The 15,886-nt window shown below is 31.9% G+C and overlaps 1 protein-coding gene across 6 annotated transcripts in view; it reads left to right on the top strand.

Moving 5' to 3' along the window:
* The window catches only part of Rbbp8 (RB binding protein 8, endonuclease), an 88,159-nt gene that overhangs the window by 43,754 nt on the left and 28,519 nt on the right, over positions 1 to 15,886 (top strand). For 5 of the 6 annotated variants that reach the window (XM_040274405.2, XM_013360225.4, XM_021728920.3 and 2 more), the window contains exons 5-8: positions 3,603 to 3,715; positions 5,974 to 6,040; positions 13,115 to 13,296; positions 15,550 to 15,654. In XM_040274405.2, coding sequence (XP_040130339.1) covers positions 3,603 to 3,715; positions 5,974 to 6,040; positions 13,115 to 13,296; positions 15,550 to 15,654 — 467 coding nt within the window. The remainder of the gene's footprint in view (positions 1 to 3,602; positions 3,716 to 5,973; positions 6,041 to 13,114; positions 13,297 to 15,549; positions 15,655 to 15,886) is intronic. The other variant, XM_005329035.5, reaches the window with a different exon arrangement.

Below are 15,886 nucleotides of genomic sequence, written 5' to 3'. Positions count from 1 at the left end.
CTCAAACTTGCAGTCCTCCTGCTTCAGCCTCCAGAGTCACTGGTATTATACGTGCGCACAACCATGTCCAGCTGTAATCATTCTTAGTTCATCTATATTTCCACTAATCCCTTATTAGTCATTATTTTGAAGCATAATTCAGACATTAGATCCTTTTATGTAAATATATCAAAATATATCTCTAAAAGATTGAGATTCTTTACTATACACATACATTAATAATGCCTTAACTTGCATTAAAAATATTAATGACAGGCAAATTATTTGAGATTTTTTTGTGTCTTAAATTTTTTGCTGAATTGATAGTTGAACAGTATGAAGTTAATTTAGGTTAATTTTCTTTCAGAATTCTGAATTGCTACTTTTTCTAATGTTGGTATTCAATCCTATACTTTTCTAATTTCTGACCCTTGTATAAAATCTTTTTTCTTTTTAATTTGTTTTCCTTCTGAAAACAAGTCAATATTAAAAAAAAAGTCAATATTCTTTAATTTCTTTTGCTTTTTCTGAAATTCCTATTTATTTGACCTTCTAGGATAATCTCCTACATTCTATTTATAGAGTTTGCTTTTTTTAATATTCTTAAATCCTAATGTCTTTTTTAAAAAGCACACAACTAACTTGTTTATAATACTGGTTGTCACTCAGCAACTTGGCATTTGAGTAATTCAAAAAATATATGCAGAGAAATAGATGCAAAGAGATCTCAAAAATGATTTGAAGAGATCAATTGCAGAATGCTTTTTTCAGGTGTTCTTTTTGCTATTTCCCCTGTTGTCACGAGTATGTGTTTCCATATAATTTTGTAATAATACCTGTTATTTAAAATATAAAGATGTAATAAATATTTTTCTGGGTGGTGAAAAAAAGATATATTTTGTTTTCAGAGTATTTCTTTTTTGTGGCAGTCCTGTTTTCATTTCATTGTTTTTTGAGATTTTTTTTTAATCTTTGTAGAGTATTCTTTATAGTTTAGTGGAGGTGATGGTGGTGGTTTTCTGTTTCTTGGCATAGCTTGTGTCTTTTCTAAATTTCCTTTTTCTTTTCTTAATGTCCTGATTGTTTTTGTGCTAAGATGTCTCTTGATACTGTTTGTTGATATTAAAGAGAAGAGGATACAAGTTAATTGAAAGCTCTAAATCCATAGAGTGATGGGTCATCTGGCCAGTCTGTTTCATTGATGATACCCTACTGTTGTCAATATCTTTTAAATATTGTTTGAGTCCTCAGATTATCTAGCAAAGACTCCTTACTCTACTTCCTAGAATGTATAACGTGGCTGTTATACATTGTTACCAGTATTTTAGATGTCAAGTAGATGACAAAGGCCTAAGTAGGAGTGTAAGAATTTGGCTATTTCTGTATTCATTACTGTACTCCTGTCTTTAAGTGTACCTCATGTCTCTCAGGCCAGAAACTGTTTTAGACTCTAAAGATTCAATCTCCATTCTGCTACCGGCATGGAGAGGAAATAATCTATCAGATTATGGGAAAGAATGTGTTGGTGTGATAATTTCTTAAAACATGCTTTAAATCAATCAGTCTGGGTACCAATTTTTGCACCTTTTGGGAATTTTACAATGTAAACCACATTGAGTATAAATCAGTGCCATCCTATTTTCTGTATTAATGGAAATGTTCTATATTTGCTTTTGCCAGTATGATAGCAACTAGATACATGTGACTGTTGAGCACTTGAGTGTAAGGACTCAATTTATAAGATGAATATGACTTACTGTGATTGAAATAGCAATATGTGGCTATGGCTACCTTACGAGACAGTACAATTCTAGACTTTTCTTACCATTTGCTTAGAAGTCAGTGTTCTCAGTTTAGTTTCTCTACACAAACACTTTACACGTATGAAGTGAAAACACAATTGCCATAAAAAGGAAATACAAAATATATATGTATATTTTTTTACTACCCAGAAAAATACATTTATTATATCTTTATATTTTAAATAACAAAGTTATATGGAAACACATACTCAGGAGAAATAGAAAAAAGAAACATGAAAAAAGCACTCTGTATTTTTGTGAGACTCTGGGGAAGAACAAAAGTAGATATAGGTATTCTCTATTTTTCTGGTGCCGGAGGGATATCGTGGATTGAACTCCAAGGCACTCAACCACTGCCACATTCCCAGGCCTTTTTTGTATTTTATTTAGAGACAGGGTCTCACTGAGTTGCTTAATGCCGCTTGCTGAGGCTGGCTTTGAATTTGTGATCCTCCTGCCTCAGCCCGAGCTACTGGGATTACAGGCCACCAAACCTGGCTCTCTTTCATCTTTAGTTTGATGTTCATACAGCGTGGTCCTGATATTCAAATTCCTACCTTCAGAATTACTCCTATTAAGTAAGCTGTCTGCCTCTTTTTTCCCTCATTCTAAAAGTTGTAATTCTATTAATGCATCCTATAATGTCTTATTTTTTTACATTCAATGTTGATATGAGCTTTACTTTTATATAAAATGTCCAAGTTTCTTCTTTGTTGTATATTAACTTTTAAAATTTATGATATATACCACCATGTGGTGACTTCCATAGATAGCTGAATACTTGTTATGCTGTTGACTTAGGTTATTGAATTGAAATTATGCTAAGTATATATTCTGAATTTCTAATGTAGGGTGTGTGTTTCTTTTTAACCACTTTTTATTATATAAATAATGAAATTGAAAAAATTAGAACTCTATAGAAAAACACTAAGAAGAAAATCCCATTGTTACTTACAGGATAATTATTATTATTATTAACTTTAGAAATACAATTTTTTCTATACCCTCCACACCTATGTGATATATGTATTTCCCTCTTTAGCACTCAAATAATTAGTAAAAGCTATTTTATAATCTTTTTTGTATATTATGGATTTTTGCAAATACTGGTTTCTTTGAATGTTGAAAGGGATATAGGAAGGTGACTATTTTTCCTTTATATTCCTTGACCTTTAATATTTATTCAACAACAAAATATATTGTTGAGCACTGCCTGTGTGCCATATACTGTAATGAGAAAAACATGCAAAGTTGCTTAAACTGTAATTTGGCCTGTTAGTGCTGGATATGGTTCATATTTTGACTGTAATAAAAACAAGGTTGGTTTCTTCAATTAAAAGTTCTCTTGGGTAGGGCTTAAAATTAGCAATTTTGCAAAATTTCACTCAGAAATACAGTTGTAGAAAATCGTGCTGTAGCAGATTTTTAGCATTTGTAAGGATATGCTAAAAATCTAATACTTCATTAAAATGGTTGATTTTCATTATATTTGCCAAATAATTTCTTTAACTCTTCACAAAGTAAAACAATCTTGAAATGCAAAAATATAATCCAAAAATCCAGAATTCAGAATGCTCTGAAACCCCAAACTTTTTCAGTGTCATGTCAGCATACCAAAAGGGTTCAATTTGGGAGACATTTCAAATGTTAGTTTTTCAGATTAGGGACCTGTAACTGGTAAAGTCTGCAAATACTCCCCAAACCAAGAAACTAAAACAAGAAGCAAATTTAAAGGGTCCCAAACATCTCAAATAGGGTAATTTAACCTATAAAAGGAAATAACTTTTAGTAGATGAAAAATATTTTGTTTTTGCTTCATAGATTAAGAGCAGGATTATGTGATCGCTGTGCAGTAACTGAAGAACATATGCGGAAAAAGCAGCAAGAATTTGAAAATATCCGACAGCAGAATCTTAAACTTATTACAGAACTCAGTGAGTTTCTTTTATTTATTATAATTTAAAGTATAACGTATTCTTGTTAAAAACCTATTAGTAAATTGATTGTAATCAAATGAATTGTGTCCATACATTTTTTTCTTATTTTTAATATTTTCCTCCTTTTTTCCTTCATTTGTCTAATTTCTTGATTAAAAGGTTGCAACCCAGGTTTTTATTGTTTTCTTTTTAGTTATATACACAGTGGAATGTATTTTGATATATTGTACATACATGGAATATAATTTCCCATTCTTGTGGTTGTACAGGATGTAGATTTACACGGGTCATGTATTCATATATGAACATAGGAAAGTTATGTTTGATTCATTCTACTGCCTTTCCTATTCCCATCCCCACTTCCCTTCCCTTTACTCGACCTATTCAGTCTGGTGAACCTCAACTCCACATACTCCCACCCCTCCTGCCCATTGTGAATAAGCATCCAGATGTCAGAGAGAACATTCGGCCTTTGGTTTTTTGGGATTGACTTATTTTACTTAGCATGATAGCCTCCATTTCCATCCATTTACCCACAAATGCCATAATTTCATTCTTCTTTATAGCTGAATAATATTCCATTGTGTATATATACCATATTTTCTTTATCCATTCATCTCTTGAAGGACAACTGGGTCGGTTCTGTAGCTTAGCTATTGTGAATTGAGCTACTATAAACATTGATGTTTCATGTCACTATAGTATGCTGATTTTAGTCCTTTGGGTATATGCCAAGGGGTAAGATAACTGAGTCAAATGGTGGTTCCATTCCAGGTTTTCTGAGGAATCTTCATTCTGCCTTCCAGAGCAATTGCACTAATTTGCAGTCCCACCAGCATCCTCACCAACATTTATTGTTACTTGTATTGGTAATTGCCATTCTGATTTAAGTGAGATAGAATCTCAATGTAGTTTTAATTTGCATTTCTCTTATTGCTAGAGATGTTGAACATTTTTTCATATATTTGTCAACCATTCATATTTCTTCTGTGACGTGTCCAGTTCCTTCCCCATTTATTGATTGGGTTATTGGTTGTTTTGTTTTTTTTTTTTTGAGGGGGGTTAAGTTTTTTAGTTCTCTCTATATCTCTATATACTGGAGATTAATCCTCTGTCTGTAGGTAGCAAAGATTTTCTTCCATTCTGTAGGCTCTCTGTTCACCTTCTTGATTGTTTCCTTTGCTGTGAAGAAGCTTTTTAGTTTGATACCATTTCATTTATTGATTTTTGATTTTGTTTCTGGTACCTTAGGAGTCTTGTTGAGAAGTTCAATCCTATGCCAACGTGATGGAGATTTGGGTCTACTTTTTCTTCTAGCAGGCTTGGGGTCTCTAGTTTAATGCATAGGTCCTTGACCAACTTTGAATTTTGTGCAGGGTGAGAGATAGCCGTCTAATTTCATTTTGTTAAATATAGATTGCTAGTTTTCTCAGCACCATTTGTTGAAGGGGCTAGCTTTTCTCCATTGTATGTTTTTGGCACCTTTGTCTGATATGATATTCTTTCTGAGATGCATACTTGAGAAGTTCTTTTGAAGGATTTTTTAAAAATTTTATTTTGTACTAAGAATCAAACTCCAGACCTGAATGTACTAGGCAAGCACCGTACCAGTGAGCTACACCTCCAGTCCTTTATATTTATGTTTTGAGCCAGGGTCTCAAGGCATTGTTCAGGCTGGCCTTGAACTTGTGATACTCCTTCCTTAACCTACCAAGTAGCTGGACTTGTAGGCATATATCACCATTCTGGCAGTTTTTGTTGTTTTTATGATCAAATTTATTTTAAGATAAGTGACTCTTCCTAAATTGGTATTTGAAATTAGTAGGACTGAGTGACCACATGGAATTTTTTCTTATCTTTATTGTATTAGACTCTATCTCTAGTATATAAAATATTCTCTTTTGTAACAAGTGTTGCATAAATTTATTAATCACATGGAAATGGCACAATATGAAAGGTAGTAATATCTACCTGATAACAAATTACTTTTGCACAGTAGCATCAAACTAGAATAATATGATTTAAAATTAGAAATTCTCATTTCTTCATAATTGTGGATCTTATTTTAAAAGCCTGTGGCTCAGCAGTAGAGCGTTTGCCTAGCACGTGCGAGGCCCTGGGTTCAATCCTCAGCACCATATAAAAAATAAATAAAGGTATTGTGTCCAACTACAACTAAAAAAAATAATTAATAAAAATCCTGACTTGAATATTAATATAACTGTATTATATGCTTTTTTCACATTGTTTTTAAGTGAATGAAAAGAATTCTCTTCAGGAAGAAAATAAAAAGCTTTCTGAACAACTGCAGCAAAAGATTGAGTAAGTATTTTTCCTAAATTTTAACAAAAAATATTTTCCTCCAATTTTCTTTATTTTACTTAGCTCTAGAAACTGTGAAAGTATCTTAATTAAGAGTTGCAGATTTCGTTCTTAAAACTTGGTCCTCTACAATTTAAAAAATAAAGATATCGCTACATTTTTATGTTTGGGGGATATGTATAAAAAATGCGTTTCTTCTCTTTGGTTAGTGTGTGAGTGTACAGTGAAAAAGTATCAACATTTTAATTAAAACATTTTATAATTTATAAATATCAAATATTTTGTTACCCTCTTCCAACTGTATCTCAGAGCTTCATAAAGCAGACTGAATAAGTATTTCCTCTTACTAAGTTCTTTGGCCTGTTAGAACTTCTGTCTTCTTCTATTCTCACCTATTTCTCTTTAAAAATAAAAATAACTTATCTCTCATATTCCAGTTGCTCTTCTGTGTTTTATGTTTATTATTTCTAATCTTTTCTCTGATTCTGCAGAATAGTTTTATTATCCTTACTTTACAAATGGGGAAATTAAAATGCAATGTCAAATAACTTGCCTGTGATTTCTTAACTACTATGTAATAAGACCATCACTTATACCCATGTCTTCTGATTTAAACACCTTTTTTTTTTCTTTTTTCATTTCTGTGCTACCCTGTCTTAAAATTTTTTTTTCCCCTGATGTGATCTAACTAATTCAGGGTAGAGATAGGGCTAATTCTTAGTTCCCATTTATAGGAAGATTATGTAGTATTTTTATTTATTTTACTTACTTTTGGTGGGGAGGGTGAGTCAGGGTTTCTCTGTGTTGCCTATGCTCTCCTTGAACTTCTGGTCTCAAGCCATCCTCCTGCCTCATTTCCCCAAAAATTGCTAGAACTAATGGGACACCATAGCACCAAACTCTTGCAGTATTTTTTAAAACTTAGAATCTGGGATAGTACCGATGGTGTTATAGGGTTCTTAAAGATTCTGTTGCTTTCAAATAAACACAAACACTTTGATACCCCAAACTATGAAGATGTAAGATATTTTTTTTTAACTTGGAATAGTTATTATCTGTGTATAAACATGTTTCACAGGAGGAAATAACATTCTTATCAGTATGCTTTTAGGTATTAGATGTCCAATAGAATTTTGCTGTTTCTTTCATATTAGTCCACTGAACACTGGTAGCCACAGGGAATTTTGAGGGGGATGATAGATGATGAAGGAAAGCTATAGAATCAGACTAAAGCTATGAAATGTGTGTATGAAAATGTCAGCACTTTCTAATTTTACTGATGCTCTGTGATGAAAAAAGACTAGGACAGACCCACAGTTTTTCAATGATTCCAAAAACCCAAAAGGTTCTTTTTTTTTTTTTAATGTTATTCACAACTTAAGTTTATCTCAAGTACTAGAATGCTATTTGTAGTTTTTATTTATCTCACTTTGTGAGTATTTGTATGTTTTGTTATGAAAATACCAGTGTATTTGATTACTGGACAGTGCCTCAAATTGCACTGGAAGTGTTGTATAATAACCTATATATGTTCTGTATTATATTTTATTTTTCAAAATCTAAATTCTGAATCCTGTCTGGTTCCAAGGATTTCAGATAAGTGATTGGTGACCTACATTAATCTATGTGAAGTGATTTAGTACATGTAGCTTATGGTATTTTGAACTTCTCAACCTTGATATTTATGATAGCAGAGATAAGATATTACGTATATAAAGGTTAATACAGAAATGCCTCCTAAACCAAAGTGTATAAATTGTATTGAAACTGGATTGTCGTTTGCTTGATAGAAATATGAATTTTAATTATTTAAAATTTATTTTTATTGTTCTTAAATGTACAAATTTTCCTGTTGAAGTGAATTTATATATTTACAAAAGAAGTAGACTTCAGTAAAGGCTACAATATCTAGTGGTGGAGATCAAACCCAGGACCTCACATGTGTAGGCAAATGCTTTACAACTAAGCTAAATCCCCAGCCCTTCCTGAGCTAGTTTCAGTGTCTTCTATGTCATCTATATGGTAGAGTGACACTTAAGTGTCACTATAGTTAAGTGACACTACAGTAAGAAATTATTCAATAAAAATTTGCTGTTATAAAGTTGAAAAATAAAGACAAAGAGTGAGCTCTTCCAGTCATAGGAAACAAATAATTAAGCTGTGTATTGAGGTCATGATTCTTTGTATTGGAAAATAAATGTGATGCATTAGTGAAAGTTAAGGAATCTACACAAGATTTCAAAGGACTGTAGAATTCATTTTATTTAACCCTCATCTCTATAATAAAATTCCTGTTATAACTTCTTTAACAAGTAACCATTGTTGAAATACCTTTAGTACAAGTTCACCATTTCCTGAGTCTGTTTAATTTTAGCAAGATGATAGTTTTCCCATGCTTGTGTAGAATCACCTTATTTACAAATTATATTTATTGATTCTGATTTTATTCTCTTCTACTTTACTACACTTTTGAAACATGAAGACACCGATCGTGGTTCTTCCGAGACTTGTCTTCTCTAAAGTAAATATCTGCTCTTCATTAACTGTTCTTCATGTGGCACTACTTCAGGACTTATCAAACTGCTATTTTTTTAATGTTTTAGTTATCAGTATCTTATTTAAGAATTTGATGATATAGATATATAAGTCTGACTAGTACACCAGTATTAGCCAATATATACCCACCACACACTTTTTTTTAACCTATATTGATATTACCCAAACATAACATATTGCTCATGGTTGCTTATGGAGTTTTCAGTTAACTTATACCTTTAAGTTAGTATCTTATTGTCCTCTACTTGTGAATTTGCTGTTTTAGTTTTAAACATAGGACTTAATAATTTGTCAAAGACACCTCATATCATTTAATCTGCTCCTTCATTTTTAAGTACTAGCACTATTTATTAAATACCTACTAATTTTCTGGGCACTGGGTTATATCTTTGTGTATATTATTTGCTTTTTATACCTTCATTTAAAAAGAAAACAGGAAAATACCCATTTTATAGACAAGGAAGCCAAGGTTCAGGAAGATTAAATAACATTCAGCTTGACTAGTAAGTGAACCCACATCTACCTTCAGGCTTTATATATCCTTTCTACAGTGTTGTTAAAACTGCTTCAGAAGGTTACCTACAGAGTGTTGACCTGTAGATGACAAAGCACAGATTATCTCTCTTCTTAATCGATTCAATAAGACTGATACCTAGCATTTAGTCTTGCTCTGTTGTATCTTATTAGATTTGGCCCATAATTCTAGCCTTGGAGTATGTGAGAGGGGGGGTCTTTCATTTGCTGACTTTTGCTGCTGTTCTAAGATGAGTTTTTATGCTAAGCTTGTATATTCCACAAATTTGTGAATATTCCATTAATGCCTTTCATCAAGGTCATTGATGTTGAACAAAACACCTGAACATGAAGCTATGAGGATTTTCTTCAATAATAATAATTTGTATAGCCAGGCACAGTGGTACACATCTGTAATTCCAGCAACTTGGTAGGCTGAGGCAAGAGGATTTCAAGTTGGAGACTATCCTCATCAATTTAGTGAGGCTTTGTCTTAAAATAAAAAATAACTAGTGCTGGGGATGTGGCTTAATGGTTAAGAGTCCCTGGATCCAATCCTCAGTACTACAAATAATAATTTGTGTCAGTTAGGAATCTGTCTTTATTGATCCTGTGTTTATATTTCTTCTTTTTGTTTGCATTGAGAGAATATCAAGGAAATCATTGTCTGATACACTCTTGAGACCTTGATTATATGATAAAACATTCCGTAGACAACTGATCTAATAGCACTACTTCTAAAAATTAATTTTACTTTAATTATTCATAAGATATAAAATTATAAGGTTCTCAGGGATCTGTATAAGGCTCACTAGTTTCAGGGAATCCTCTTCCCTTTTGGAAAATTAGAACATTTAAATGAAGGTGATAGTTTTAACCTTGCTTTCTTATATTTAAATTATGTTTTAACTGGAATTATAAGTTTTTCAGAGTGGAGAAAGAAAAGTTGAATGTTAAAAATTGCGGACTCCCCATGAAGAGAAACCTTGGATCCTTTATAGATCTTTGGGGGAAAGGAACAACTAAAACAGATTTGAAAGAATTTAAGAGGAGGCCTACAAATAAAACAACCGAAAACATTTATTCTCAAGCCCTCAGAAATAAAAGTGAAAAAATGATAACAACTGTGCATAATTAGTTTAGCCAAAAGCTATGACAGAAACTCCTAACTTTTCTCAGAAAATCAGAGACTTAGTATTTTAAAGAATAATATTTGGTTAAGACATAAAAGTTTTTTGTTTTTTTTTTCTTTTTTTTCTCCCCTTTACTATGACAAAGGAGGATAAAACCAGCATTTGTTTATTTAGTTTGGGCACTTCTAGTTGGAGCTAGTTTTGGTTTTTGTCTTTTAGGTGTTTGTTTGTTTGTTTTCTCCTTTTGTGGTCCCAGCTACTTATAGATTGACATTGCCAGGAAATCAGTTTCTTCTCATGACTCATTCGTGTTTCAGGTTGAATTTTTATGACTAATAGGAAAGTACACTATGATGTGATTAGTTAAAGGTAGGCCAGACAGATTTCACACTCCATTAATTTGTAAGGCTTTCTCATATGACTTTAGTGTACTCTGTTTTTCCATAATAAGGATAGAACTGCAGGAAGAGATTAAAAATTAATTATTAATCTATTATAAGATTACTGTAATAAATAATACAATATTGTATATTTTGAAATTCCTAGAAAAGTAAAATTTAAATATCGTTACATAAATCTGTGAAGTGATAAATTTGATTAGCTTGATTTAATCATTTCACGATGTAAGCATTACAAAACATCACATTATGCTCCATGAATACTTATAGTCATGGGGGCTGGAGATATAGCTCAGTTGGTAGAGTGCTCGCCTCACATACACAAGGCTCTGGGTTCAATCCCTAGCCCTGCCCTCCCCCAAAATACTTTATAGTCATTATTTATCATTTAAAAGTAAAATTTTTTAAATTAGATATTATCTCTAAAAATTGTTTTTTAGCATAGACTATATATAGGATTATAGACCACAAGTAATATTTATATTGTCCAGGGAATTAAAATATAAATCTTTGTTAGAAAACATTAATCTTTGTCTTCCAAACTCTCATGTGTTTTGTTTGAAACAATATCACAAATTAATAGAACAGGCTACTTTGGTCATGTAAAGATTAAATGACTGACAAACTGATAAGAATGGGGCCAGTAAGGTCAGTAGTGTTCTGACATTGGAAAGTCAGTTGACTTAATTTTACTCAGAAACCACAATTCAGTGCAAATTCAGTCTTTTAAGTACCATTGGTCCTGAATTGAGTTGACAAGAACATACACATCAGCATAAATTTATTTCTTGAGTAGCATCTGGGAAAGTCTTGTATTTATTCATTCAACAAATCTTTGTGCAGTACATACTACTTGACTACCATTGTAGGTATTTGTAATTCATCAGTAAACCAGAAAGCCTTACCCTCTTAAAGCTTATATTCTAACAAGTGAGCAGAGACATATTAAATTACATACTTTGTTAGAAAGCATATTTACTATAGATAAAGTAAATAAAGCAGAATAACAAGAAATAGGAAAAGGTTGTGTGGGAAGGGAGGTGCACTTTTAATTATTAAAATTCCAGCAAAGATAGAAAGATGAGATAATTAGCCATGTGGATATCTGGAGAAGAGTAGAGCAAAGAACATCTAGAACAAAGAGCCCAAAGTAAGATTATACTTAGTGTGTTTGAGGAAACTCAAGGAAGATTATGTAGCAGGAGTTAATATGGGCTAGATAAACAGATCCTATAGGGTCTTAGGGATTAATCAAAGGCTTTGGTTTGTGTTTTTAGTGAAATGGGACATGTGGCACGGTTTTAATCTGACTTAATTGACATGACTTAAATTTTTAAAAAATTTTTTAGTTATAGATGAACATGATACCTTTATTTATTTATTTTTATGTGCTGCTGAGAATCTAACCCAGTGCCTTACCCATGCCATATAAGCACTCTACCACTGAACCACAACCCCAGCCCTGACTTAAATTTTAATAGGACTGTTGTGACTGATGTAAATCAGAAGCTGATATAGAAACTCAAATTTTGCAGCCTACCATAATTGGTCATTAGACTCATGGTGTAGAATACTTTAAAAAGGTTAACTATTTGATAGTGAATAACAACACTTGAATACTTGACAATAAGGGCCTCTAGAGTCTGCCAAAATTTAAATCTTTGTTACTTACGATTTGACTTAAGTGACTTAACTTCTTTTTCTTCATTCCTATGGTAAAATGAGTAATAATAATATCTCATGAGACACAATTGTGATAATTAAAGTGATGGCATGCAGCACTTAGAGTAGTTTCTGGTGATTTAAGTACACAGCAAAGATTGGCAGTTATCAGTGTCAGTATTGTTATCCCATCTGTAGTTTGCCAAGTAGTGTTGATTCTACCACCAGAGTGTTTAAAATTGGTTCTTTCCTTTCTATATGTATTTCCAGTATTCTGATTCAAATCACAGAAGCTCTTGCTTAGACTGTTAAATTTACTGTCTAATTGAGTGCCTTGCTTCCTTCTGTACCAGTCATTCTGGTACACTGCTATAAACTTGTCATATTACTTTTATACTCTAAAACCTTATTTCTTTTTCTCTTGCTTTCTCAGTTACATGCACATTTACTCACAGTTTCCTTTCCTATAATTCTTGCTTGCTCTTATCCAACACATGTACAGTACTGTGTGCCTTTACTCAAAATAGCGTGGATCCTCTACTGAACTTCTTTGCCTTTTGAAATACTTCTAATTTCATCTCAGGTGCCAATGACTACATTTTCTGTTTCACTTCTCATGATAATATTCCCCACTTGGTATTATAGTAATTTGCATGCTTCTCTAATCCTTGGATTTGGAATATTAGATGCAAGGCATTACACACATTTCTTGTGTCTTCCACTTGTGTTCTGCTATAGCTCCATACTATATTGTAGACGTTTTAATAAATATTTGTTGAATTTGTTTTCTTTCAATTGTCATCTTCCTCTAGGAAGGATCAACAACATCAAACAGCTGAACTTGCATCTGAGGAAAATGTTATTCCAGGTTCACCAATAACAGCCTTCTCATTTTCTGGCATTAACCGGCTACGAAGAAAGGAGAATCTCCATGTCCGATACATGGAAAAAGCACAGAATAAACAGGAGTATTCTGTTTGTACAAATGGTAAAGGTTAGAGTTCTTTCTTAGTTACCTGGTTTTGTAAAAAAAAAAAAAAGAGAGAGAGAGAATATTTGTCTGTTGTTTTTACATTATTCAGTCTAATGAAGGAAGATAGTCATTGTTCGGTAATCCATGGTACACTTGTTGGGTTTAACTTCCACTAATAAAGTGACGGGGCATTTTCTGCATGTATTATGAGTAGATGTGTTCCTTGTCTGAATATGTAAATACTCAGCATTTTATAAATATAGGAAAGTTTCTTTTTATTTTAAAAATATTTGAATGTGCACATATCTGGGGTGGAAGGAAAGAGGAAAAGAATATTAATTTCCATCTTCTGTTTTGAATATGTTAATATGCTGATTGTTTTGCATACATTATTACTATATGTTAGTTATCACAGTAGCTTATGGGATAGCTGTTAACTCCTTTTATTGATGAGAAAGAGAAGTTAAAAATACACTCAAAGTCAATTGTCTTATAAGTAGATAAGTCACAATTAACATACAGGTCTTCCTTGCTCTAAACTTCCATACTTTCGAAGAATTGCCCACAGGTACTGCTACCATTTGGAGCTATTTTTAACTCGTTATTTTTGTTGTAATCTGTAGCAGTTGGTGGTAATTAAATGGCTTTATAATGTATATGTTTTGTGAATTATCAGTGACAGATTTTAATTCCAGCCCAGTTTACCATTTCTGTAAAATTCTTTGAAACTACCTTTATATATAGCCATTAAATTTGTCATATGACATGATACAATGATTACCATTTAATAAAAAAAAATGGTAAAGATTTTTAAGTTTTTACCTAAACTTCTTGTAATAAGGAAAGCATTGGAGGAAGGTAATATATGAAGTTCTGGAGGTATTTGTATAGTGCAAATACATTATTGATGGTAGCTATGCTTTTGAAAGAATAAGTAGATATTTATTCTTTGAAATTGGAAAATTGACAGCTTTTCTGTATTTTATTTGTGTTTGCATCACCATCTAGTGGAAAGCCAAAGAACTGTTAAAAATTCTACCTACAATTAGCAGCTAAATTAAAAACGGGATCTAGATATTATATTTTAGAAGGAGTAATCATTGGCCTTTTTGACTGCTATTAGAACATGAATCATTACAGACAGATAATCATCTATATAATTTAGATCATGTTTAGGTTCATCTATATGAATATCCAGAAACCAAACCACAAAAATTTCTTTACTAGAACATCTTTTGTATCTCACATTATTATTTCTAGTTTATTTCTTCATTGTATGAGAGCAACATATAACTATTTAAAATTTTTTTGCTGTATCCTTATTCTGATCATTTTTTCTTTGGAATCTGAAATTTTGGTTTTAAAGATATAGTAGCTTTTTTTTAAAAAAGATTTATTTTTTAGTTGTAGTTGGACACAATACCTTTATTTCATTTATTTATTTTAATGTGGTGCTGAGGATTGAACCCAGGGCATTACATGTGCTAGGCAAGCGCTCTACCCCTGAGCCACAACCCCAGCCCCAATATAGTAGCTTTTGAGCCATGCAAAATTTTTTAAAAATAAGTTTTAAGTGATTTAATGACTAATTAGTCTTGTTCTGATCATGTTTGCTTGTTTATCTTAGATACATAGTGCTTTTTAAAATGATTTTCAAGTTACATTTAGGCTATGTTTTTCTTTACTTTTATCCTTTTGGTTTTTTTGGAGTAAATCAGTTGAGCTTTCTTTTTTTTTTTTTTTTTTTTTTTCGAGAGAGAGAGAATTTTTTAATATTTATTCTTTAGTTTTCGGCGGACACAACATCTTTGTTGGTATGTGGTGCTGAGGATCGAACCCGGGCCACACACATGCCAGGCGAGCGCGCTACCGCCCGAGCCACATCCCCAGCCCCTGGAGTAAATCAGTTGAAATATTTCTGATATGTTCCATAGTTTCCTTCTAGAAAATTAAAGTAATGTAAAATGTAATATATATTTTAAATTAATCTACTGATTTGTAACAGATACAGGAAAAAAAGAAACATTAAAATGTTATGCCTTAGGCATCTTAGTTCAGAAGAAACTTGTCTCTTCAAGTCCTTGTTCCCACCACTGCCTTTCAGCTTTGTTCTTAATAAAACTAAAGAAACTTACTTTTTCTTAAAATATGAGAATTATGTCAATAAAATAGTGTTTGTATACATTTAACTACAGGGTAATATTAGATTATCAGAGTAATATTTTGATAATAATTTTTTTTGTTACATAATTGTTCCTGTTTTTCCCCCCTTAGAATTAAGAAAAATCTCCAAGACTTCAACTCACCCTCCACATAAGCCTAATGAAAGTGAAATTCTAGTAGCTGACACTTGTGATCAAAGTCAAGCTCCAGTGACTAGTAAGATACTGAGATTACTTTATAAGTTTAAAATTTGTGATTATTGGTAGACAAGAGTCACCAAAAGTTAGAATTAGACTATTTCAAGAGTATTTTTATACAATTTATGTTTATGTTATTAGTTGCCTAGAAGTCTTTTCATATTAGAAAATAATGTTATCCTAGTATTAATTTATATTAATATTCTTATCCATATTAGTATAAATTGCTAATGATATAAGAAAGGCTTTAT

Source organism: Ictidomys tridecemlineatus, chromosome 13 (assembly GCF_052094955.1).
Source record: "Ictidomys tridecemlineatus isolate mIctTri1 chromosome 13, mIctTri1.hap1, whole genome shotgun sequence".
Taxonomy (NCBI): domain Eukaryota; kingdom Metazoa; phylum Chordata; class Mammalia; order Rodentia; family Sciuridae; genus Ictidomys; species Ictidomys tridecemlineatus.
The sequence above is the reverse complement of the archived record's forward strand: the minus strand, read 5'-3'. Positions and strand labels throughout refer to the sequence as shown.